The sequence below is a fragment of the Coptis chinensis genome, chromosome 9 (genome assembly GCF_015680905.1).
Source record: "Coptis chinensis isolate HL-2020 chromosome 9, ASM1568090v1, whole genome shotgun sequence".
NCBI lineage: Eukaryota > Viridiplantae > Streptophyta > Magnoliopsida > Ranunculales > Ranunculaceae > Coptis > Coptis chinensis.
In genome coordinates, this window is record NC_141464.1 from 60334776 (window position 1) to 60360402 (window position 25627).

Consider the following 25627-nt stretch of genomic DNA (forward strand, 5'->3'; position numbering starts at 1 on the left):
CTTTTTAGAGAAAATGAAACTGCGTTTGCCTATAAATCCAACAAATTCCACAACAAATTCAATCCATATCTCAAAAGTAAACAAAGAACATTAAGCGTATACAAAGGCATATAAAAAAATTAAGGAAAAAAAAAAAGCTTTTTATAAGCAAATGTAATGAACTATGGAAATTGACGGGAAAAAGTGTCCTTTCTCTTCCACCGAACCCTTCCAGAACACGTTTTTCACCAATTTTTTTAAAAGAAATTCTAATAGCGGATGTGAATTTTAGAACATATCAACTTATTAAAACATTTTAAGTTAATTCTTATTTTAAAAGTAAAGTCGTCAAATCATGTATATTCTTAAAATTATGACGAACCAATGAAAATAGGTCGATTGAACGTCTCTCTTTCTTGATAGGAAGGATTCTAACAAATGAAAGTAATAAAAGTTAGTTGTCTAACAACAATAACATATACCACATAGTATTGTTAAAAAACCAAAATGTAGCAACCAACACAATCAAAATATCAAAGCGAAGCACATAGCTTATTTGGTTTTATGAAGTCTATACATACCGCAAAAATATACGCGATAGTAACTCACGACAACTTATTCTTCTTGTATTGCTACGATGCACACCCAAGTCCCAACCATATTCACCAAAAGGCAACATTAAAGGATATTGTAACGGATCATAATATCCAAATGGTATCTCGGATTTGTCTGAGTCGGGCCTTGATTGTGTTTGAACAATAATATCTCTTTGGCTCCAATCCTTACGGATCATTATCTCCAATCAATATTGCAGCGACTTGCGATGCCGTTGGCAATGCATGATCTCGGGCGATCGCTTCTCAACTCTTTTATAATAAGTCGACAATTTTGCAAATCATCTCTTTGGCGAAGTTGTCCGAACACGCCGACAAAGGGGTTATTACAGATTGTCAAGGATATTTGTTAGCGTAGGATATAACATTAAATTTATGGCTTGGCTTGGTTTTCAGCATGCCGATTTTTCTACCTCATGATCGATTATGTCGTAGATATACATCTGTAAATACCTTGGCCTTCTATCACCGTAGGCGCCAGATTGCCAATCCTATGATAAATAGACGCTCTTGCATCGAAATGAGTATCGCCATCCCGGCCCATTTGCAAGATCTTGATCAAAATCAACTCCCATTGAAGTAAATGCAAATATATGGTTGTACGAACGGATATTTTCTCTGAAATGTTGCCCCAAGTCAGATCCCATCCCGAAACAAATGAACTAATTCGGGTGGCGCAATTTGGTCTCGGTAGATTTATTCTTCCTTTTGAGCAACATATTTCACGGTTTCATGAACGAATCATTAGGCTCCACAATTTGGCCGCAAAATTCTAGGCGAGGTAAAATGTATGTTTCAAAGTCTTGAGTTGAACAAAATTCCCGCACATCTATAAAACCCGTGTTTATCCTTGAAGGTATTTGTGATCGAATTGGTGTGCCGATGTTGTAGGAGTGTTAACATCCCCGATATCTGCGAGCATTGTAAAAGCGCGCTTAACTTCGAAAACAATGAAAAAATAAAAGTAGAAAACATAATGTCGTAGGAGTGTTAACATCCTGATAATCTGTAGACTTTGTAAACAGGCAGTTAACTCAGAAACTATGATAAAATAAAAGCAGAAAACATAATTAAAGCAGAAATCTAATTGCACTAAAATGAGAAACCAACAAAAAATCAAAATCAAAAAACCTAATTGCATGCGATTGTTAGGAGTGTTTGTGTATCTAGCCTGTCGACGAATGTTGGTAAGACGCACACGCGCAGGGTGTGATGCTGAAACTGGGAAACAGTAAACGAGACAAATGATTGTCAATAAACAAAGGCCGCCACCCACAATGTGAATACCTGCTGTATGAGTAGACGAATGTGGTGTTTGAAACCGCCTTTGATATCTATTTCTATCCCTAATACTACACAGATGCCTTCTTTGAGTATCAGGCATTCGTTGCTTACACCGATTATCGACTCGGTTGCTTGAAAAACATGAACAAACACAAAACTGAAAATGATATAAAATAAACAAACGAAATGCTCAAACTAAGAAGGGATGAGGTTAGAAAAGACATGTGAAAAAAACTAACCCTGATCCATTTGCGTCGCAAATTCTTTTAATAAAAAAAAAGACCGATAATAAGAGGTAGAGAAGAGAATATACAAAAAAGAGAAGATAAAAAATGAAATTGGAGTTTGTAATGGGAGTTAGTAATGGATTTTAAAACATGAAAATGAAATTGAGTTTGTAATGGAGTTTTAGAAGTTAGAGATGGAGAAGGCGATGATGGGAGATGCGGTTGAAACGGTGTATTTTGGCTCAAGCGATATTTTGAATGGAGAAGTTACTACCGTGTTTTTCCGTTTTTTTGGTTTTTAAGTTTGTTTGTTGTTGAATGACAAAGATACCCTTACACTTAAAGCCTTTCTAAAATTTGGTGGGTGAAACTTTTGGGTACCCTTTAGACTAAAAATCTTGGTATAAAAAGGAGAATACGGGGACTAATAACGGGGGCAAGTTTTCCCATTATATATAAGATATATGCTTTAGTTACTTTAATTTATTAATTAATATGTTGGGAATGTTGCTTGGGTTGTATAAAAAAATATATGTTGGTCAAAATGGAAATGAATGTATTAACAAGTTGAAAATGGGTACCACAAGAATGGACAAATGGTCACTAAATGAATGTACTAACAAATTCGCTAAATGATTGTATAGACAAGTTCAAAATGGTCGTCAAAGAAAGACTTTCCGATTTTCAGCGCCGAATTTTGTCAATTCCAAAATTTGAATAATTTCCATTATTCCGAAATCTCCGAGAAAGAGTCCAATTTATTGATTTAAGATACCAAGAAAGGCTGCAATATATACATCCCGTTACACTTTAGGACTCTACTGAAATCCTATATTCCTATGTATCTGTGTTTGTTAGGGCATCTCCAATGGAGAGTGGAAAAATCCATCTCCACATAGGCTCTACATAGGCGCCATTAGGATTATACACTCTAGAGAAATCCCAAATACATAAAGTGTATATTTACTATTTGTGGCTATTCCAATGGTAGGTGGAGGCAAATGTGTAAAAATAGATAGCAACGGACTTAAACTGTCACAGCCCATTCAAAATAATGTAAAATAACGGATTTGGTCTGTCGCAAAAGCTTAAAACAAATAGTGGTCCACTTTCAAACGTCATTCAAAGCAACATCGGTGTTTTTAAGTTTAATATATCACTGAGCGACGGACTTAGACAGTCGCAAACAGAAAAATAAAGCTTCGTGTTGAAGTGACGTCTGAGTTTTTAAGTTAAACAGACATTATTTTAAGTGGCGTCCGGATTTTTTATTAACTAATAGCGAGAGGGAGAATTCCCCCACCCTCTCTATTAGCTAATACACTATTACCTATGGTATAGCACCTCCATTGGAGAGAATTTTTTGATATTTGGGGTGTAAAATTTCCACTCTATACGGTTACACCCCTCATTGGAGATGCCTAACGTCTTCCCAACAAAGAAAGACTCTACTGAAACTGCAGTCAAGAAGTAAAGACCTATCTCTCAGAAACATGGCAGACCGAAGAGTCGTTAGACAGAAGGACAAATAAGCAATCTACCTGATGAACTCATCCATCATATTGCATCTTTTCTCGACACAAGATACGTTTTCCAAACCAGTATACTTTCAAGAAGATGGAGATTTTTATGGGATTCTTCTGACCTCCCCAACTTAATCTTCTCGCTAATTTTTTTCACTACTGGAGTAGAGCCGATGCCTTGACAGATTTTGCAGACAAAGTACTACTTCATCGCGAAAACCCACCCTTCTAAAGAAACTCAGTTTGACTTTTGAAATTTATAGGTATAAATTAGAACATGTTAGTAAGTGGATTGTTGCGGCATTAGAGTCTTGTTGAAGAGTTTCTCATCAAAATAACTACTTATTCTCCCTGCAAGTTCGACAAGTGCATGTCAAAGTTTGCACCATCTCTTTTCTCTTCTAAATCGGTTAGAGTTTTGAAGTTGGACCTTAATTGTGCAGGTAGTCGGACAGAGCTAATAATACCAGGAAAAATTGATTTACCTAATTTGCAATGGTTGCATCTTGGATCGATGCATTTGGGTGAGAATTTGGTTGAAGAATTTCTTTCTCACTGTCCTGTTTTGCGAACTTTGGTAATTGTTTCCTGTAAATTTGGTACAAAAAAAGTTATAAATATTTGTTCACTTCAACTTAGGAATTTAGTTCTGGAACTTAACACCCCTCCTAGATCAGTTGGTGCAATTAAAATTTTTGCACCAAACCTTGTTTTCTAAAGTGTGGTTGATTCCGCTGAGAGAGATTATTCTCTGGAGAACCTAAATTCTCTAGTCAAAGCAGGCATCCATTTGATGAATAAATCTTTTAATGAACTTCCTATGGATGAGAAGAAAACGTGGGCACTGCGTTTGATGGAATATCTAACGGGTCTTAGAAACGTAGAAGCTCTAACATTAGGATGTGAATTCCTTTGGGTAAGTTTTTTCATTCCATCACAACGCCAGTTTCTCTTTGTTCTTCTGAAGTCACTTAGCCGCAACATCTCAATTAACATTTTGTGTTTGTTGTTTTTTTTTCAAATATCTAGAACTTGTCAGAAGTGTCATTTGCATTAGAACCGCTTCAGACTTTGCTCTGCAATCTTAGATACTTGACGTTGGAAGTACCCTCTGTTAAAAATTGCATGTGCGGGATGATTTACTTACTTCAAAATGTTCCCAACATAGAGGCTCTTGTCTTCAAAACGTACGGGTAAGTTAAAGGCATTTTCAAATTATTAATGCACTGTTGCGCTTTTCATTTAGCTAGTTTGCCCCTGCAAACACTTAGTATGACCTTGTATTGTTTGTGTACGCAGTTCTTCAATAATACAGAGGTTGGCTAGCTGAGGCTGAATTTTGGAATAAGGTAATCTTTTGACTACTCGATTGTCACTTGTTTACGTTCTTTTACTTGATAGTTACATAACTGTTTTGTGTTCGCAATCTATATATTTTTGTAGGAACCCTCGTACCAGAAAATCATGGAAACTGATTGGGAAGAGAATTTACTGTTTGACTACTCCATATTATACAAGCTCAGGACAATTGAGTTCAAGATATTTCTCGGATGTAATTCTGAGTTCAGGATTCTAAAACTTTTGTTAAAGGCTGCCAAGTGCTTGGAGAAAATAGATATTATTGCTTCTGTCATATGGGGGGGTTATTCAAAGAAAATATGCAAACAACTGTTAGTGAGATTCGTCATTTCCACGAGCTTCTCCAAGTATATCAATATCGTTATCATTCTCTTAAATCTTTGTAGTTCCGTGGACCGGTGAACGTTAGATTTTTCTTACTGCAGGATACATAGTTTTATAATCTGACTATTGTTATGAGTTGCATCTATGGTTCTTATTTATGTCCTGCCTGCACTTAAAAATATTTGAATAGGATTTTGAAGCCCCTAACCTGGAATTGGGCTACATACATGTGTTGACACCAACTCTCCTACAAAAGGTCGCCAACTTGGGAAAGGATGTACAGCTGAGGCCAAGCCTTGTCTTTTAAACAAGAAGGAAACACTGTGAAAATCAACCCTGATGGGGCATGGTTTGAGAATTATCAATTCAACATTGCTCAATATCTGATGCATCATCAAGGAGGCCAGAATTCAGTGCATCATCAAGTTATTTGCAATCCAAAAAAAGTCTATGTTTTCTGCCGCAAGGAAACCTGCTTATTACCCCTTTCCAGTGGATTCATATATATGCCAAATACGCTTGCAAAAATGCAGAACAAATAAGACAACTGAACTCAAAACAGAACAATTGAGCGGAACTGACATGTTACTCAACAGAGATACGACAGCAATACGAACATCAATTATCAAGTTCAAAGTACAAGGGAGGACAAAAATATCGAGTTCATAGTGATGTCCTCAAGTATTGTAACTCAACTATCGCTCAAACTGACATAATGCAAAAAACAAATAATAATTAATATAAATCAAACCAAAGATGTAAGAAAAATGAAAATGAGAGAAAAAGAATCCTATGAAAATTAATTGGAATGATATTGCCACTGCGATACTTAGACTCGTGGATATCTCTTTATCTGCTTCGATTCTTAATACATTTCACCTTTGCTTCTTTGTCATTGACTGCACTTTTAACTTCACCAAGATGATCTTCTCTACTTTCACTAATGAAAATCACGCCTCTTGTAGAAAGCACAATGATTATGTTCTCTAAAACTAATGCGTTCTTCAACAACAATTTAAGAAACCCGAGCTCATCTTCACAGCCTATAAAACCTTCTATCTCGACAAATTTAAGGTGGGAATGGTCTTCCTTGATAGTTGAATTAAATGATGACTACAAAATAATCAGAAGTTGGATTGAGTGATATGTTTATGAACACCAACGCCTCGTTAATTGAACTAAACGGAGTGCTTTGTATGTACCTGATTCCTGAACAGGAGCTTTTTCCCTAGAACCAATAACGCATAACTCTACACATTTATACAAAAAAATAAAATTTCAAATGGTATCTACGTAAGTATTAAACAGAATTACAAGAATAAGAAGTTACTAACCTCGAGAATTTCTAAGATAAGTGCATCCACATTTGGAGCTATCTTGAGCAAGGAAGTAATTGCTTGGATAGAGATTTGGGACAGTGTTACTTGCAGCTTCAGGCAGAACTAATAATTTAAGGTTCGGCGCAGAAATAGTGATTCTGTAATCTGTATTAGATAGTTGAAGTACTAAATTCTGAAGCCGAGAGGACAATATATCAAGATCTAGTTTGTCAGTAAAGCTACATAATTTTATGACTAAAGTTTCCAAACCTTGACAATTAGAAAGAAGTTCATCGATTCGACTTTTAATCCTAAAACCTTCAATATGAAAATATTCCAGCTTCGGTAAATGAATTCTTTTAGGAATACTTATTTTTAGTAGGCCTGAATCAGAAGGACCTTCTAGCTTCAAAGTTCTAAGCATTTCACTGTTAAAGATAGAAGAAGGCAACTTAACAAGTTTCTTAATTGACAGATGCAAACAATGAAGACTTGGAAAATTAGTATTTTACCAAAGACCCGATAAGTTGAAATCTCCTTCAAGTTTCAAAACCTTAAGAGAACTAGATATGAAAAGAGCTGCAGGAAACTCTAAGGGGCTATCAAGATTAAGATTCAGATTAATCTCTTGAACACGATGCATTAACGCAGCACGAATCCAACTCTTAAGACGACTAGTACTACAATTGTGTGATTTACAGGAGAAACCAAACTTTTGTAATGGAAAGTTATACCGGTGAAATAACACCCTATCCTGAAAATATAAAAAATCACTTTTACTGTGACGTGGGAGCTTTTCCAATGAGAAGATTACGTTCGGGATAGAAGTATAGGACATTTTTTTCGACCAAAATTCTCCCCATGATTTTGACAATACACTTGTTTGAACAATGGTATTCATATCAAGAAAAGACATGATGCAGCAGTTAAGTTCATCAGGAGATTGCTAAGTCTGTCTTCATTCCTAATAACAATGCTTATTGACGTTTCTTCTTTCGTTCTCTTACTAGTGAATCCTTCTTCTTCTTGGTTTGCCACTTTTCTCTTTTTTCCAGATGTAGTTTCTTCTCTTTTAGACACCATTGTTGCTATTCTCTTTTTAAGTGAGTTGAATAATAAAAAAATAGCGGAAACAAAAACCCAAAACCCTATTGGTAATCAAAGACCTTTAATACTGAGTAGTTGAGAATGCTCCAGGAAGCCACTTCATTCTTTTTTTTTCTCTTAGATTGACACCTCAGCTTTTATAATCATTCGGCACCAAAAAAATCAAACTCACGCCCAATTTTAAAAACTGTTCGCGTAAGAATCTAAAAAAAACAAAAGGATAAAAAAACCTTTCGTCAAGAAAACCTTATAACCCAAACTTCTTCCAATCAATCCATCCGCAAAATAGAGATAGAGACGCGTGTGAGAAGGAAAAGAAGCGTTTTCTTCTTCCCCAATCTAAAGTTCTAAACAACAAACAAAACCTCAAAAAACAAAAACCATAAATAATAATAAGAGCAAAGAGAAGAGATTAAATAATAAACAAAAAAAGGAAGGAAGATGGGAGAGGGTAGAGATACGAAGGTGTTGCAGAAACTGTTACTTTACCTATCGGCCTTGGCCGTTGGTTTTATTCGGCTGGTCTCGAGTCAACTTGACCCTAATCGGGAATCAAGTAAGAAAGCCCTCGAACACAAAAAGTAGATTTCTAAGCATTTAGGTCGTCCTCTTTGTTGGGGATTACACCAATATCAATCGGTTCCCCCACTACACAGATAACTTGTATGAACACACTTCAACTCGAGATAAATCTCAAATATCACAAACTACCTATACTAACATGCCCAACTCGCTAAACAACTATTAACAACGATAATAATGTAAAGCGGTAAAAGCAAACCACAACACAAAGATTTACCGTGGTTCGCCAATGATGCCTACTTCCACAAGAGCCGTTCTTAATAAAATGGGAAGGAAGATTACAATCTCTCCTTACGGTCTCTCACCTTACTAGATCACTCTTATCTCTTTCTGTCAGTTGTATCAGAAAGGTACTCTCTTTGTTTTAGTCCGGATTCCAATCCTTGACTTGTTTTGGTTATCTTTTCCAAGACCTTGATTTTTGGTTTTATCTCCAAAACCAAATTTCGCACGCACCGTTGTAGCAAGCCCACGGAAAATAGACTGGCCTTGGCGCTCTCACTCTGCCGAGTCGCGCTTAAAGACTGGAAGCCGAGCGCGGCGTGCTCACTCTAAGCTGGTCGCCTTATTCTATCGAACTCGAAGCGAAGTCGCTATCTATCTCGGCCGCGGCTCGACTTCTCTGCGATGTCGAGTTTGCCCGTTTCGTCGGCTCGGTTCTCTCCTCATGTGAGGGATAACTCCACAATCTCCCCTCCCGAGCGGTGGGGGGCTACCTCCATGCAATTGCCAAATCAATAAGAGGAGTGTCGCCATTCCGGTAATAGCACAACAAACATCAAACTTACCTTTCGGTAAGACTTTGGTCATCATATCCGACCCGTTCTTGTCGGTATGGATCTTCTCGATACACAAATGCTTGTCTTCGAGTACTTCTCTAATCCAATGATAACGCGTGTATGTGCTTGGATCTAGAATGAAAACTTCGGATTCTTGCTCAAGTGGATGATGCGCCCGACCGTCACATAGAACTACAAACTGTTTTACGCTTTTAGCCCTAGTTCGTCGAAGAACCTCTTCATCCATAGCAACTCTTTGCAACACTTTCGGTGGCTGCAATATACTTACTCGCTACGTAGTGGAGAGGGCAACACACTTTTGCAACTTAGATTGCCAAGAAACTCCCCCCCCCGCAAAAGTAACCGGATAACCGGAGGTGGACTTCATCGAGTCAACATCACCGCCATATGCGCATCGGTGTAGCCTTCAAGTAAGGGGCTTACTTCCACCAAAACACAAACCGCGATTTGGAAGTGCCTTTGAGATATCTCAATATCCACTTAACACCTTCCCAATGCTCTTTTTTGGTTTTGATGAAATCGCTTACCACCCCAACGGGCGAAAAGCAATATCCGGTCTAGTACACACCATGGCATACATCAAACCGCCCGACTCGCGGATGCATAAGGAATCTTTTCTATCCGACTTTGCTCATGCTCACCCTTAGACACATCTCTTTGGTCATGCGGAACTCGCCACCGCGGACAACAACCGACCGCCCGGCGATCCATGTTGAATCTCTTCAACACCTTCTCAATGTAGCTTTCTTGAGAAAGCCACAACTTCCCACTCTTTCTCACACGAAAGTGATCCGCGATCCCAGTATATGCTTTGCTTGACCCAAATCCTTCATCTCAAAGGACTTACTCAAGTCTTTCTTCAAATTGGATATCTTGTTGATGTTTGGGCCAACTATCAACATATCATCCACATACAAAATAGCACTATGAAATCCCCATCCGGAAATCTCCGAACAAACACACAATGATCGGAGCGGACTTCTTGTATCCTTGCTTCGCCATAAAGGAATCAAACTTTATGTACCAATCTCGGTGCTTGCTTTCAATCCATACAAGCTCTTTATCGGCTTGCATACTAGGTGCTCCTTGCCTTTGACCTCAAAAACCCTCCGGGTCGGGTCCATGTAGACATCTTCTTCAAGGTCTCCATGAAGAAAAGCCGCCTTAACATCTAGTCGCTCAACCTCTAGGTTCATACTTGCGGCCATACCCAATACCACCCGGATAGAAGTCATCTTCACTACAGGAGAGAAAATCTCATCAAAGTCAATCCCTTTTCTTTGACCGAATCCCTTCACAACAAGGCGAGCTTTGTGCCTTGGGTGAGGATTGTTTGTTCCCCTCATGCTTGACTTTGTATATCCACTTATTCTTGAGAACTTTTCTCCCTGTGGGTTTCTCAACTAACTCATAAGTGTGATTCTTATGCAAAGAATCCATCTCGTCATGCATGGCCTTCAACCACTTTTCTTTGTCTGTACCTTCAAGTGCCTCTTGATAGTACATAGGTTCTCCACCATCCGATAGTAGCACGTACGTATGTGGTGGATACCTGGTTGAAGCTATTCTCCCTCTGTCAGACCTCCTTGCCCCATCTGGCGTGCCTGCCTCGGGAGGATGCACTTCGCTTGCTCGGTGGTGGTTCATGCATCTCATCTGCATCTTCTATACCAATAGGTTCTATCCCATCATGAGTAATAGGATTCTCATCATGAGCTTCAAACTCATGGTTCTCTCAGATTCTCAATGCCTTCGCGACGCTCCACAAGTAGGAACTTCGGTTCAATCAACAAGATCATTGGTGAAAGCCTGTAGCTTCTCACCCTCCTCAAAGTCTGCTATGGTTTGGTCTTCTAAGAACACAACATCTCGACTTCGGATTACCTTCTTGTTAATCGGATCATAGAGTTTGTAACCAAACTTTTCATCTCCATAACCCAAAAAATGCACCGCTTGGCTTTGTCATCAAGCTTGGATCTCATCCTCCTTCGAATATGCACAAATGCCCCCACCCAAATACCCTCAAGTATCCATAATCAATATCTCTGCCTCCCATACTCTCTCGGATAATCACTATTCGAGGCTTTGCTGCGGCCACGGTTGATCACATGCCGCGGTACATGCGCATTGCTTCTACCCAAAGAGTTTCTAGGTAGCTTAGAGTGAGATAGCATGCATCTCATCCTCTCTACAATGGTGCGATTCATTCTCTCTCGCTATTCCATTCTCATTTGCGGTGTCTTGGGAACGGTCTGCTCATGACCGAATCCCATGACTCGGCAATACTCTTCAAATGGCCCAATGTACTTTCACCCCCATTATCCGGCGAATACACTTCAACAACTTCCCAAATCTCTCTTTCCACCATGCTTGTGGAATTTCTCAAACACGCCAAGTACTTCATCCTTGGTCTTCGGACTATAGGCCCATATCTTTCTTGGCGCATCATCAATGAATGTCAAAAGTACGGAAAACTCCCTGGTGGGACTTCACTCTCATAGGACCACATAAGTCTATGTGCACTAGCTTTCGGGGCGATTGTCCTTTCCGCGTGAGACGGGAATCTTTGGAAAGACACCCCGTGTTGCTTTCTACCAAACAATGAGTACATGTATTTAAATGTGTACCTTTAATGTCCGGCATGGCCTTTTGCTTAGCAAGAACTTCCATCCCTTTTATGCCCATGTGACCGCGGTCTCTTGTGCCACAGTTCGGATGAAGCTTCTTCTTCGCGCAGATTCGCTTACGCTTTACACAAACTAGCCGTGTTTTGTAAAGAGAGCAAGTTTTTTTCCTCCGGCTGCTACAATGGAACCTCCGCTTTCGGTTTCCATACCCCATTACCAAACGAGTTTACAAAGCCATCATCATCTAATTTCCCACCCGAAATTAGGCTTAGCCGTATGTCGTGGACATGTCTTACATCCTTGAGTGTCAAGGTGTAGCCGACATTGGTTTCTACATGAACATCTCCAATGCCTATAATCTTGAGACTCCATTGTTACCCATCCTTACTTCACCATATTCACCACGGTACCGTAGGTAGTGAAGAATCCCTGTCTTGGTGTGGCGGATAGGATGCTCCCTATCTATCACCCACTCGTATCCCGACATGAGGTACTAAGACAAAGACACACCACAATCGACACAATTCCCCACTAGGTCGCCGACTAGTGCGGTAGTATCTCCTCACGTGTTTTCGCCCTTTGCACCATGTCTTCATGTACACAGTTGTTCTTCTCATCCCTCTTCAGTGTTCTGCACTCATATCTGAAGTGGCCTTTTGTGGCACAATAGTAACATTGCCTCTCTGCCTTAGGAGTTCTAGCTTCACCCCTAGATTTACTTCTGTCATCACCTCTAGAACGAGATGGTTTTCTGCTTCGACCTCTCCCCCGTTTCTCTGTGAAGAGGACCTCTGAGTGAGAGGAGCTGCTCCTTGCACTCCTTCTAGTCTCCTCATTCAACAAAGACGTGGTAGCCATCTCCATGGTAACAATTCCATCCTTGGCTGCTCCATGTAGAGAAACTGCTAATGTCTCCCAACTTTCGGGTAGAGAGCCTAATAGAAACAAAGCCTCAACTTCGTCTCCCAAATTGATCTTCATCAAATGCATCTGATTGATGATATTCTGTACTTCATTAAGATGCTCAGACATTGAAGAACCTTCTTGGTACTTCGTGTCTGCAAACTTCTTAACGACTAGCACTTTGTTTCCACCCGACTTCCTCTCATAAAGGTCTTCGAGTTTCTTCCATAGACCAAGGCGTAGTCTCTTAGGCCACATGGTGAAAGACACCGGCCGCTCATCCATTGTCGAATGTACCCAATAGCTTTTTCGTCAAAAGCTTTTTCCACTCACCCTCATCGCCTTTTCCGGTTTTACTCCCTCATTCTCAATGGGAAGTGCCAAGTCCTTACTTGCAAGAAAGCAAGTCTTCCATCTTGGCTTTCCGGATGGTGTAGTTCTTCCTATTCGGACTCATCATAATGAGTGTTCACGGAATGGTCCATCTCTACAAGTTATTTAACCTCAAATCTTCTCTCGTGAATTTCACAAACACCTTCCCGACAAAGATTCGGATAACACCCTAGGCTATTCTAACCAAGGCTCTGATACCACTTGTTGGGGATTACACCAATACCAATCGGTTCCCCACTACACAGATAACTTGTATGAACACACTTCAACTCCAGATAAATCTCAAATATCACAAACTACCTATACTAACATGCCCAACTCGCTAAACAACTATTAACAATAGATAATAATGTAAAGCAGTAAAAGCAAACCACAACACAAAGATTTACCGTGGTTCAGCCAATGATGCCTACTTCCACAAGAGCCAGTTCTTAATAAAATGGGAAGGAAGATTACAATCTCTCCTTACAGTCTCTCACCTTACTAGATCACTCTTATCTCTTTACAGGGTTGTATCTCTGTAAAGGTACTCTCTCTTTGTTTTAGTCTGGATTCCAATCCTTCTGACTTGTTTTGGTTATCTTTTCCAAGACCTTGATTTTTGGTTTTATCTCCAAAAACCAAATTTCGCTGGCACTATAGCAAGCCCACGGAAAATAGACTGGCGCTGGCGCTCTCTGGCCGAAGTCGCTTAAAGACTGGAAGCCGAGCTGGGCGCACTCCACTCTAAGCTGGTCGCCTCTATTCTATCGGAACTCGAAGCCGAAGTCGCGCTCTATCCGGCGCTGGCGACTTCTCGACTTCGATGTCGAGTTTGCCCGTTTCTGTCCAGCTCCAGTTTCTCTCCTCATGTGAGGGATAACTCCAACACTCTTATCCACACTAATGCTTATGAGGTACCATCATCATCCGGTGTTTTATTTTATATTAACTGATTGATGTCATTCTTTATTGGCTTTTTTGAATTTCACTATGCTTCATACTCAGTTTACTCACCGATGAAACTATGCACATGTCTTCTTTGCTTTGGTAATAAGAAAGAAAATGAGAGACTTATTAAACCCACAAAAGAGACAGAGGGACATCATATCACCCGTCGTTGATATCATCCTAACAAGCGTAAGATTAGTAAAGAAAAACAAACATCCTAGCATGGTAATTAAATAAATTATTTTTGTGTCGAGCCGAAGTTATCTCTAAACCCATTACCGCACTACCCAAGACCTTTTTCTTTCATCTATTTTTATTAGTAAAAGGCATATTTTTTACTAACCAAAAAAGCAAAAAGAAAAAATCCCGTGGGTTGAGACTTGCCATTTTCTCAATGTGTAGAGGTTAGTTATCTACATCTACTTCAAAACGGCTAAGGTTGAGCTTGAGTTCTATTACTTAAGCCATTTTTAGTTACCATACCTTTCTCAAGGCAGTGAGAAATGAACTTTGTCAAGATATTACAAGTTGGGCGTTATATTCTAAGTCTTCCATTTTGATGATTGAACAAGATCCGACTGCGGGCAAATGATGATGGTGTCTTTGTAATCTTTTCATTAAGCCCGTTGGAATGTTGATTTGTTTTTAAGTGTTGACCTTGGGATGGTCAAAAGTCCAACTTAACTGTTGAAATCTGCATATTTATTTAATGTTAGGGATAGTGTAACAATATTTTGGTGAAAGCATTTTTGCTGAAAATAGAGTACCAATATTTATGTCTTTTATTTCTCTTACAGGATGTAATTGCATGCAATGTCATAAATCCTGATCATATTGATGTAGAGTTTGAGACCATTGGGGGTTTGGATAACATTAAGTAAGCATTATATGAACTGGTGATTCTTCCACTACGAAGACACGAGCTATTTTCATATGGGAAGCTTCTCACTCCCAGAAAGGGGTGTTATTGTATGGACCACACGAACTGGAAAGACAATGCTTGCCAAGGCCATTGCAAAAGAATCTGAGTTGTATTTATCAATGTGAGGGTATCTAATTTGATGAGCAAATGGTTTGGTGATGCACGAAAACTTGGTATGTGGAGTTATATTAAACAATCGCTAACCATCGATTCAAGTTACTATTGTCAATTTTGTACCTAAAGTAGGGCCTATATATCTATTGGTTCTTCTACGATTCATTTAAAGTTCTTTGAAACAAATTTAAATTTGATAATTATTATTCCAACAATAGAACAGGTGTGTTTCTTTCTTTTCGACAATTTTTTTTTTTTTTCAATTTCAATTAGGGGTTTTTTTTTTTTTTTTTTTTTTTTTTTTTTTTTAAGTGGAAATTTTATTAATAATGATAACGAAGTTTTACAAATAATTAGGACAAGCGTGCAACAAGCTGCGCCGCAAGTCCTTTCTGAATGGCAAATCCTATCCTCCTAAAAACAAACTCGTTAGAACCAACTGTCATTACGTTGCAGTCCATAACTTTTTGCAATCTCTTAAGGAGCTCAACAAACTGTTGTGCCAAGAAACAAAAAGTGTCAAAACTGAAAGGAATGGAACAATGCTGGTTAGCTCTACAAGCCTCCTCGTGCTTCTCAATTTTCCCTACTGCTGCTCTATTAGCTGCTTCTCCCACCTCAAAGACTCCATTCCCAAGCCCTACCAATGGAGAGGCTCCAGTTACATCAACACACGCATGCCTCCCCTCAGACCAACTGTAGATCAATACATCTGCAGGCCGAAATGTCGATCTCCCCTCATTCGGATCAGTGAGAAAATTCACAGGAGCCTCCTTCTTCACCGGCCCCACTCCAAAATGCATCACATAAAATATCTCTAACATGATCATGTCGGTATTTGAAACCTGGGAAATATCTACAATGTGCTGCATGGTCCCCAAAAGCATCTAGTCTGCTCTTTTTGCAAACAGGGCATAGACCACCATCAGAGTACAAAGGAATCATGAGAACGGTACCGAGAATAGAACGATACTCTACCGGGTGACATATCTTTCGTCCAAGTCCCTCCATCGAATAGCAAGTAGGAAATCCTTTGCATGTTCTCGATTTGTAAGCATCCATGATCGCTTTCGACGAAAGCAGATAACCCAAACTCCCTCTCAAGACCAGCAACAATCTTACCATAGAACGCTTCCGCCAAAACTTTTTGTGGTTTTGAGGGGACGGTAGCACTCACAGGCATAGAACTGAGGTCAAAATCGGGTAGACAGCGACTCAATGCACTGCTAGCAACATCAAGAATCTCATCCAAAGGTACTGGGCCACAACTCCTAAGAATGTGGTTTTGAAGCTCAGAAGTCTGACAGCGGGAGGCCACAAAAGCAAATGTAGAGACATCAGTGGCACAATAAATACCTAAACCACCAAGACGTAATGGGAGTGTCGATAACCGCCACTGTAAATCACCGAAGCCAGGACCATCAGAAACCACAATACCCTGGAGAACACTGCGGAGATGCCGATCAAAAATCTGAAATGAGCCTCTGCGAAAAGGATGGTGGACAAGTAATGAATCGCGAAGACCAACTTAGAGAGCCCAACACAAGCTCGTGGAAGCTTAACTCACACCGTGAATCTTCTAATACGCCCAAACGGTCCATCGTAGTCATAGCCTTGTCAATACGCCATGCGAGCAAGACCCATGACAAAAGATGCATCGCTAATCGCACTCCAAGCAGCAACCCCTGGCGAGGATGGGACAGATCCGAAGGAAAGAGACCGGGGAGTAGAGCGGCGTGGATCTAGTGATGGCCAAAATATCTCCGGTTTTAGCCACATTAAGAACCAACCCATAAGAAGGTCCTTCTTCCTGAATCATACCCAAAGCCGCCGCCACCGCTCGTATCCCCATCGAGTCCCATCATCTAGGTTCCACGCTTTGTAGCAATAACCCGACAACCGGATGGATCCGTTATAAGAGGATGCAACACCGGTGCAAATAGAAGGGACCCGGAGGGTCGCCTTTGCTTGGACCCCATGAGACCATATATAGCCATCCCCCACGTATAACCTCGCAGGCTGACAATACAAGTACTCGACCCAAGGAGCAATAGCTGGGCATCGTATACGAACCTCTTTCAACATGATGGTTCGATCAACCATGTTAAAAGCATTCTGAAAATCTACCAGCAGCATAGAAAGAGAGCTATTGTCGCTGTTAGCATACACCATACGGTTGACAGCATGTAAAATCGCCTCCGCTCCACCGAAAACACCCACCCCATAATTGGAAATCTGTAAGTACCCAACCACATCTCTGGAAACACCTCTCATTGCAATCTTGGAGACCGACGGCGCTTGGACCATGCCCACGGCTATAGGCTTAATAATCGTTATCCGGCTTAAGAAGTGGAGTAAAGCGGAGCACTCGCTATGAATTCCGCTAAAAAGTGTGGACATCGTCCCTCAGAACCAAAAGATTCACCACGCGGGTCAATGCATCTAGCAAATCGGGACGATATAGCTGCTGCGGCACCACTCATAGCATCCAACAAATGCCGAGCTCGAAGACCATCAATGACCACAAGAAGTGCCTTTCGAAACGACCCTAATGCATGACAAAAGGGTATCTCTCTCTACAAATAAAGGAGGCTCAACAAAGGGAATAGTTGGTCTCACGGTGGTTTATTGTCGACCGGGTGTTTCTCCTCTAATGCTTGGATAGTCTCCGCCGAGTTAGGGGCTTACCCACGATGATGACAACACTTTTACCGCTAACGTAAAATGTCCATCGCCAACCTTCAGATGCATCGGGCGCCATTCGGTAAAAACAGATCGGCCGGGTGTCTGGATTGAAGGAGGCTCTCATGCAGACTCTAAGAGGCTTAAATAGTCCTCCGTGCTCGTTCCATATCATCAATGCATGGAGTATCTGTTTCTGCTGAAGGTTTTTCCTAGTACCAGATCGACGCTCCTGACGATTCTGTGGTTGAAAAACCTGTAGAGTGCAGCACGGGAGAAGGAGAAGACGAACCCATGACAAAACTGAACTAGGATCAGCCATAATATCCCAGAGAGCAGACTTCAATGCACCAGAAAATGCCAACCGACATGCACGTGGTATACTTTTCACAGTGCGAAAGGGTATACGAAATGCCCTATCAAGTAACGTCTCATCAAGAGAGGGAACAACCCCCAGAGGCCTCAAGATAGCACTAGCGTCTCCTTGTGATGAGAGTGCAGATTGCATAGTCATAGGGATAGGCGGTGGTTCTGGTATGCCGACAATAAGGCATCCCAACTCTCCATTATCAGTCATTTCCGGTGGTTTTGTGATGTCTCCTGAATGACGACATGGTATGGTTAATGCATGCAAGCTGAGACAGTGGCCACACATCCATTTGTTCACCGTTTTCAAAAAGTTAAGAAGGGATAAATATAAACTTATGTCCTTCTTAATCTTATCTCGCAGGTTATCTATATCTCCCTGACCACCCAAGTGCTGTTTCTTAATGTGAGTTTCGATATACGAAACCGCAAAGCCGCCACCACCATTGGCCCCATCTTTGCACTGGTCAAACTCACGAAAAGGACAATGCACATGCTTCTTCTGAGAGAGCATGATGACTATATCCTATACTCGAACGAACCCAAAAACAGACGACACCAATAAGAAACCACAACAACCAAGAGCACTACCATAAATCAAACCCAACCAACAACCATAGCATCGAAGCAAACCCAACACCAACAAAACCAACTAACAAACCGAGCATTGACGCAAACCCACCGCCATCAAAACCAACAACCAACCAATAGCTAATCAATTAACCAACCAACAATTTAATTTAATTTAATTTATTTTAAATTAAATTAATTTATTTTAATTTTTTAAGGTGTTGGTGAGAATTGTGGGGTTGTGTTTTCGTTTTTGGTTGGAAGCTGGGTGGGTAGTTGGATGGTGATGGAAGGGGTGGGATTGGGTGGCTGTTTGAACTGGTGGTGTGGTGGAAATCGGTGATTGCAAAGTCTGAAAAGGGTGTAATTCGGTGGGTGCAAGGTCTGAAAATGGTGGTGGCTCTGGTGTTGCGTGGTCAAAATGTTTGTATGGTGATGATGGTGGTGCGGTGCGTGGATGGTGGTGGATAGTGGGTGGGATTGGGTGGTGGTTTGAACTGGTAGTGCGGTGGAAAACGGTGGTTGCAGAGTCTGAGAATGGTGGGGATCGGAGAGTGGAAGGTCGAGGATGGTGGTGGTGCTGTTGCTGCGAGGTTGGGTTTTCGGTATGATGACGATGGTGATGGCGGTGGGTGGTGGCAGTGGTGGTGAATGGTGGGGATGCAGCACGAGTGGTGTTGCTCTGTTTGTGTGTAGATCTGTTTTTCAAGGCCAACGGTGGTGGTGGCTGCCGTGCTGGATGGTGGTGGTGATGGGTGGTGGATAGTGGGTGGTGTAGTGCTGACAGGGTCGGGGAGAGGGTGGTGGACGGTGGGTGGTGGTGCGCACAAGTAGTGCTGCGAGGGTCAGGGAGAGAGAACGTGAATAGTGTCCGTTTTTTTTTTTTTTTTCGAGGAATCCAATCCACCTTTCAATTAGGGTTTCTAATCAAGACTTTTCGTTGAGTTCTACAACGAAAGTTCTCCAAAAATCCAAAATCTTCGTTGAAACTTTGGGTCGCCGAACGAACCGGTGGTTCACAAAGAACTTGGTCGCTTGAGGACTCTGTTAAGTTCTTTCCTCAAAAGTCAACACTAATATTTCTTTACGTAATTGCTCACTCTTCTTTTCCCTTCTACACATCTCTCTCTCTCTCTCAATGGAGCACACAAAAGAAGCTGCACTATTAACATAAATGAGGAAGTCACTAGAGCAGCTAGGCTCAGCAACTGAGGTAAGTTTTTGTGTTTTGCTAAATACCCAAGTTATAAAATGCAAACACCCGTTATAGTTTTGATGTAATCAAGTGTATGGTGCTTTCACAGAACTATGGTGATGCCATGTTGAGGAGATTTTTAGTAGCAAGGTCGATAAACCCAATGAAAGCAGCTAAGATGTTGGTTTCATGGAAGAAATGGAGGGAAGAGTTTGTACCATTGGGTTTTATTCCTGATTTTGAAGGGCCTAATGAGTTAAAAGCTAAAAAAAATTATTTGCAAGGACCAACCCCAATTCAAGAGTAAGTATACCCTTTTTTCCCCCTCCCTATTATTGTATGTGAATTTAGTAGTCCCCCTTTATGTTTTGGGGTGGTTTAACTTACCATGTTTTTCCTGCGTAAATTGGTTTGAAGTGCTAAATCGATACTACATTGTTAAAATCGTCTTTTTAGACAACTCCATGTTGCTTGACTGTGAATATGAGGGTCCATACTAAATTATGGAGATGAGGGTGTAGTTCAAAAAGCCCAGAAAGATGGTACTGAATAGCCATATTCCAAAAGGCCTCATCATCAATTAATAACATCTGTGTCTTCCACAAGAAACATAATGGCTCAAAGCTGGATTTTCTGATTTTGGTATTCTGATGAGATTTTTTTTTTTTTTTTTTACAATATTATGTTATTATTTTAGTCATTTATAGTTGTGTCTTGCTTTGAAGGATGATATCAAAGGATCAAACTCTTTGATATCACCAATAGTTGTGTGTCGAACCATTGGTTCCATTGGTGGTTGTAATGGTAATGGGCTAATAGTGCACTTTGGTAGTTCCTTTGCACCATATGCATTCTCCTTTACATTGTTATGTAATTGAATGTGGTTGCATTTTTCCCTATTAAATTAGACTATAAAGTCTTATTTGGATAAGTTTTCAAGTATGTCTGTGTCTTTTAGATATTTTAGTATATTGAGTTTATATATTTAGCTTTAATATTTATTCCAAATTCATCCTTTCTTTACAATGATTTATCCTTTCTTTCATTTGATATTAGTCTATGTATGTGGCTAACAATTCAAACCAAAATAGAATTCATGTGACTGACAAATATTGTCATTTACATTCTTTTAAGAAAAATGGGGCATGCAATTGGAAAACATTGTAATACCTAACCGTGTAACAGTGAAATATCTTGCAAAATTTTGTTTATGTAGATACCGACACTAAATCCTAGGAGCTTTCTCTCAAACTTACTGAATGTCAGATTGGTTATGCTTTATATAACGTTGAGATAGGCTCTGATGATATTTTCTACTTGGTCTTCTTAGTATATTGACCTATGTCATTAGAAAGCCTTTATCATTCCTGTTTAACATTTCAAACTGGATTTGATAGGCTCATTTATTGATTCACATTGATGGTTTTTTCAGAGGCAATACGGAATGAATGTTGTTGATTCTCGTATGTGTTCAATAAAGCCTTTCATGGGTTAACGTATGCATCGTGACAACTGAGAAGTACAACAAACTTGACTCTATGTATCCAACGTTTCACAAATGAGAAAAGCAACGTAACTAAGCTAGGTATGCATACGGTAGATCATAAATGACATCTTTGGGCACTAAAATGAGCTTTGATTTCCATTCTATGATCAGTATTAGTTTCATCTCATCTATGATAGGAACTGAAAATCTCCATTTCAATTGAGTTATGAATGAGGGAATTGGAAGTTTATATAAACCTTAAGGTATGAGCAAGGTAGTTCATAATCAGAACTTAATGCATAGGTCTCACAAGAATGCACTCTCTAATTTGAGGACTCACAAAATTGTTCTTGCGTTTGATTGAATTGTGTTGGTTCGAAAACACCTCTTCTATTCCAATCAATAAAACCCCACTTATATGTTTTTTTTTATGTCTGTTAGTATGTTTCTATGGTATCTAGGTACCATGCAGTAGTAAATGTGATAATGCTAATATAGTGATTGCAGAATTGTTATAAATTTTTTGTATTTGTTTACACTACTTTTAAATCCCACTATATTTCTTAAGTTCTAGTGACAACAATCAGTGGAAAAGTAGTTGAGCAAGTAGATTTGTTAAAAAAAAAGACAGGGGACATGGCATCTGGACGTGTGGCAGTTTGCCATTTTATATGTACTATGGGTTGCAGCTGTACTTTCCCACTTCAGAGTTTGTGGATACTGCAATTATATTTGGTATGATGGCCGTCGTTCATTTCGGTGAGAAGTAAATATCTTACACTGTTTCATACATGAATAAATGTCTTGATTGTCGTATATATACCTTGCTTTTCAAATTGTTTAGGCCAGGAAGTTTCATTACGTTAATTGTGATGCTCATACCCTCTGAAGACTTTGAAATGGTGGAATAGTCAAAGCCATAGTTAAGCCCGTGAATTGGTCTTTAGAGTGTGCATGAATGGAAGTTAGCTTAGATTGCCATTCGATTACTCATTTTCTCTTTCTAATTTATTATGACGTTATTAGATTTTGCATATCCTACCACACTCCTACAAGTACTAACTCAGGTTCTTACTAAACACATTTGACTTGGTCTTGCTTGAATATTTTTAGCGCAGACACAATTAACACTTAGGTATGTCTGTCAAAAAAATTGGTTTGGATGGTAACGAGATTAAGGAAAAAACAAGGGAGAAGACATTATTAATTGGTACTGTGACTCAAAAGATGCTCCTGTTCAGTTAAAGATACTTAATTAAAGTTTAGTATAGTTATACTAACCTGAATCATAAAATGCTTTAGAGGTATATGGGAACTATGCAAATGCTTTACTCCATTAACATTCAATTCTATGAAATTGTACTTAGAGATAAAATTTGTGATGCTACTTATAAAGGGGGAATGCATATATAATCCCGTTCTTATAGTTTGATATTTGTAGTGGATTGGAAGTTGAATTGTTAGGTTCAAAATGTCTTTTTGGCATTAAGTCGTGACAACTTGGTTTAGTCTAGACAAACACACACATGCTTTAAATAAATAAATTCACTCAAGCCACCCATACTCTTCAAGGGAAGGACAGTCAACCATGACACTTTCTTTAGGCCATTGCTCATTTCCTTATTGAGTAAACTTGGGACATATCATTACATGCTAGCCAAACGTAGATAAAAAGGTAATAGCTAATTTTTAATTTCAAGGAGTTACATGTTTTGTGATTCAAATGGCTATAGAAATGGACGATAGTAAAGTCTTCAGAGAGTCAGCCTATAGAAAGAGTTTGAAAACATTATTACTCGCTATAGTTAGTGTTATTTTCTTTGTAAGAGTTTGACCACCATTTAGTTGTATTTCAAGGTACTCATTGATCTTTGTAAACCTCAATTGTGTTCATCTTTGACTTTTTGTATCTTGATTTGGATTAGGCCCAATTTCAAGGACATGGTTGCAAATGGAAACTTAGTTACCACATTGTAGGTGTACCAAGGTCATATGATTATTTATGTGCAATGCATCGATCACCGTGTTAGTAGGATTAAAAAATAATTGGGGTCTTAATTGTTAAAAATCCTTCAAACAATAAAATATAAATCACTATTTAACGGATAGAACTCAAAAGTTTAGCGTTGAAACTTACCTCTCCCCGTGAGTTAAAGAGCAAGTATCAATTTCTTCTCTCCCATAGAAGACAAAGTTTAGTCACACATATTTTTTGCAATTCATCTCAATCCATCGCTGGAAGGTATGTACTCACAAATAAGTAATCTCCCCTTATGTGTTTTGTTTTCACTTGAAAATCCAAACACAATCAAATGTATACTGATTGAGCTATTCTTCATCGAACTCATGATTAAAAATCTTTTGTTACAAGAATTCTTGAAGAAAGTGAAAAGGTCTAGGTATAAAATGTCAAATGCTTTATTACAAATATAATTCGTGCTCTCGCCTCTTTTTTGCTGGAAAACAAACAGTTCATTGTGTTCAAAAAGGCCTAGAATCACCGGCATACTACACTGGCAGGTATGCTCCCACCGTTGAGAAAACATTAATGCTTCATTGCATGTTGTTTGAGTTAAATAATAATTTGTGTAGTTATTTGATGTTTCATTAAGTACATATTCTATGCAAATCACATGTATTATTATAGGGTATATGATTAATTTGTTGTAGAAACACCTAATTTTGTAATTTTAGTGTAACCCCAATGCATACCAAAAGTCTACAAAGCTTTTGATACTTGGTTAAGGAATACTTGGTTAAGTTAAGGATTTTGGATACTTTCGAACTTTTATAGACTTTGAGTTTTGTTTAATTGTCATTGGGGTTGAATTATTCACACCAACTTTAATTTCTTTAACTTAAATGCTTAAGTACTTTGCTCTTAAGCTTGAAAGTTACCTTTCTAAATATTTTCCCTGATAATTCTCCTTCACCATTTTCATATGCTATTTTCGATCATTTACATTCATTTTGGTTCCAATTAGAAATTGCATACCCTGTAGATGGCTGTGATTTTGATCCTATGACCTTAAGTATATAAGCTTCGCAGATTGACAAGGATTCATGAAATTCATGCTTTCACTTAGAGAACTATAAGCAAGGGAAGCGGGCACTAATGGTTGCTTGAAGGTGATTTGCACTAATGTGGAGGTTAGTTTAGACTCAATATAAATATGCTTTGCAGGATGGTAAGTATACTAACCTTTTTGTAGGGGTGGATTACCATATAAAGATTTTTGGACAAGCTAAATCTATTTTATTTGTTGAATAACTTTGATAAAAGGGCCTGATGTATAGAGGAACTAACAGTTATGATGTAAATTATACAATGTTTTTAGTACATTTTAGACGCTTAGAGAGAAACTAATGCCTTCTTAGGGAAGGAACTAAATTGTCTTGAGGCGTAAGGGGTTATTTAAGCTGTTTCGGCATTAAATCGAGGCGGTTAAGTAACTGGATTAAACAATGAGATATCTATATTGTTATGATTTTCAGGTTATGACAGGATTTAAGTTTATGAAATGTTGAAAATACAAATGAGACTTTGCCGAAATTTTTGTATGATTATTCTGTCTTTGTTTAGTTTAGGTTTTGCTTAGTTGGTCCGATCACGTCCCGAGTTTCATAATGACCGTAGATGTCATGTGTCTTTGGTAATCAGTCATTATAAAATTTGGGGCGTGACATAGTTGATGGCAGATGACATGCACCTTGGTATTGTCTTAATATGTTAAATATATAAGTAGGAAGCTACCGGTTACATGATTCATCATGGGTTAGGGGTAATGAATCAAGCAAAGAGCTAGACTTGCTAGCAATGTTTTTGAGTGTGGTTGATGATGCTATTTTGAACTTTGCCCCTCCACTGAATGTATAGTGGAAAAAACTCTCTGGGGTATTTATGATACAAGTCATTGAATGCAGCTGACAAGGTGTTCCTCTCAACCTATATTTTGGCACATTTAACGTCCAAAGTTCCTATCTGTTTTGGTAATGAGGTATGTTGGCTAAACTTTTTGAGTGATTATATTGCAAATTGGTTCATGGGGATTCTATAAACTGCTCATTCCATTTATACTCTTTTTTATTGTTAAACTTCTATTTACTCACTCTACCGAAAGTGACTATATATGTAATGAAGAACTTTTGTGGATTGACACCTTTTAAAAAAAATCTATCTGAATACGTTTCTTTGTTTTGATGGTCATGTGTCCTCAGGTCTATCTGAATAACATTCTTATGTTAGTTATTTTAAATTGGTACTCGTCTCTTGATATTGTTGTATTAAGATTGTAGTATTATTCTGTTATATATATATGTA

General features: G+C 39.1%; 2 protein-coding genes and 2 long non-coding RNA genes across 7 annotated transcripts in view; 2 read left to right on the forward strand and 2 right to left on the reverse strand.

Moving 5' to 3' along the window:
* The window catches only part of LOC147477075 (outer mitochondrial transmembrane helix translocase-like), a 54004-nt gene extending 32693 nt beyond the window's left edge, over positions 1-21311 (forward strand). For 2 of the 4 annotated variants that reach the window (XR_015208048.1, XM_086583149.1), the window contains 3 exons: positions 19780-19838; positions 19930-20123; positions 21253-21311. Coding sequence is in view for 3 of the 4 variants with exons in the window: in XM_086583149.1 (XP_086439275.1) it covers positions 19800-19838; positions 19930-20123; positions 21253-21268 (249 nt within the window). In the remaining variant the exon portion in view is untranslated. Of the gene's footprint in view, positions 1-19543; positions 19619-19779; positions 19839-19929; positions 21178-21252 lie in introns of those variants that run through there. The other 2 variants (XM_086583147.1, XM_086583148.1) reach the window with 2 other exon arrangements.
* Positions 1570-1991, reverse strand: LOC147477078 (uncharacterized). Its single transcript, XR_015208692.1, has 3 exons — positions 1881-1991; positions 1725-1814; positions 1570-1599 (listed from the first exon to the last, which is right to left on the reverse strand). It is a non-coding gene; the product is annotated as an uncharacterized LOC147477078 (long non-coding RNA).
* On the forward strand, positions 3639-5395 carry LOC147477079 (uncharacterized). Its single transcript, XM_086583380.1, has 5 exons — positions 3639-4543; positions 4657-4820; positions 4943-4976; positions 5071-5269; positions 5373-5395. The coding sequence occupies exons 1-5, from the start codon at positions 4421-4423 to the stop codon at positions 5393-5395; spliced, it is 543 nt and encodes a 180-aa protein (XP_086439506.1). The 5' UTR covers positions 3639-4420.
* LOC147477080 (uncharacterized) lies at positions 5958-7733 on the reverse strand. Its single transcript, XR_015208505.1, has 3 exons — positions 6645-7733; positions 6513-6560; positions 5958-6423 (listed from the first exon to the last, which is right to left on the reverse strand). It is a non-coding gene; the product is annotated as an uncharacterized LOC147477080 (long non-coding RNA).
* Positions 21312-25627: the final 4316 nt, after the last annotated feature.

Bases quoted from the DNA above. Each gene is read 5' to 3' on its own strand.
- LOC147477079 (XM_086583380.1), top strand. From the start codon at position 4,421: ATGAATAAATCTTTTAATGAACTTCCTATGGATGAGAAGAAAACGTGG. The intron at 4,821-4,942 runs GTAAGTTAAAGG...TCAATAATACAG, and splicing joins CTTGTCTTCAAAACGTACGG to AGGTTGGCTAGCTGAGGCTG. The intron at 4,977-5,070 runs GTAATCTTTTGA...ATATTTTTGTAG, and splicing joins AGGCTGAATTTTGGAATAAG to GAACCCTCGTACCAGAAAAT.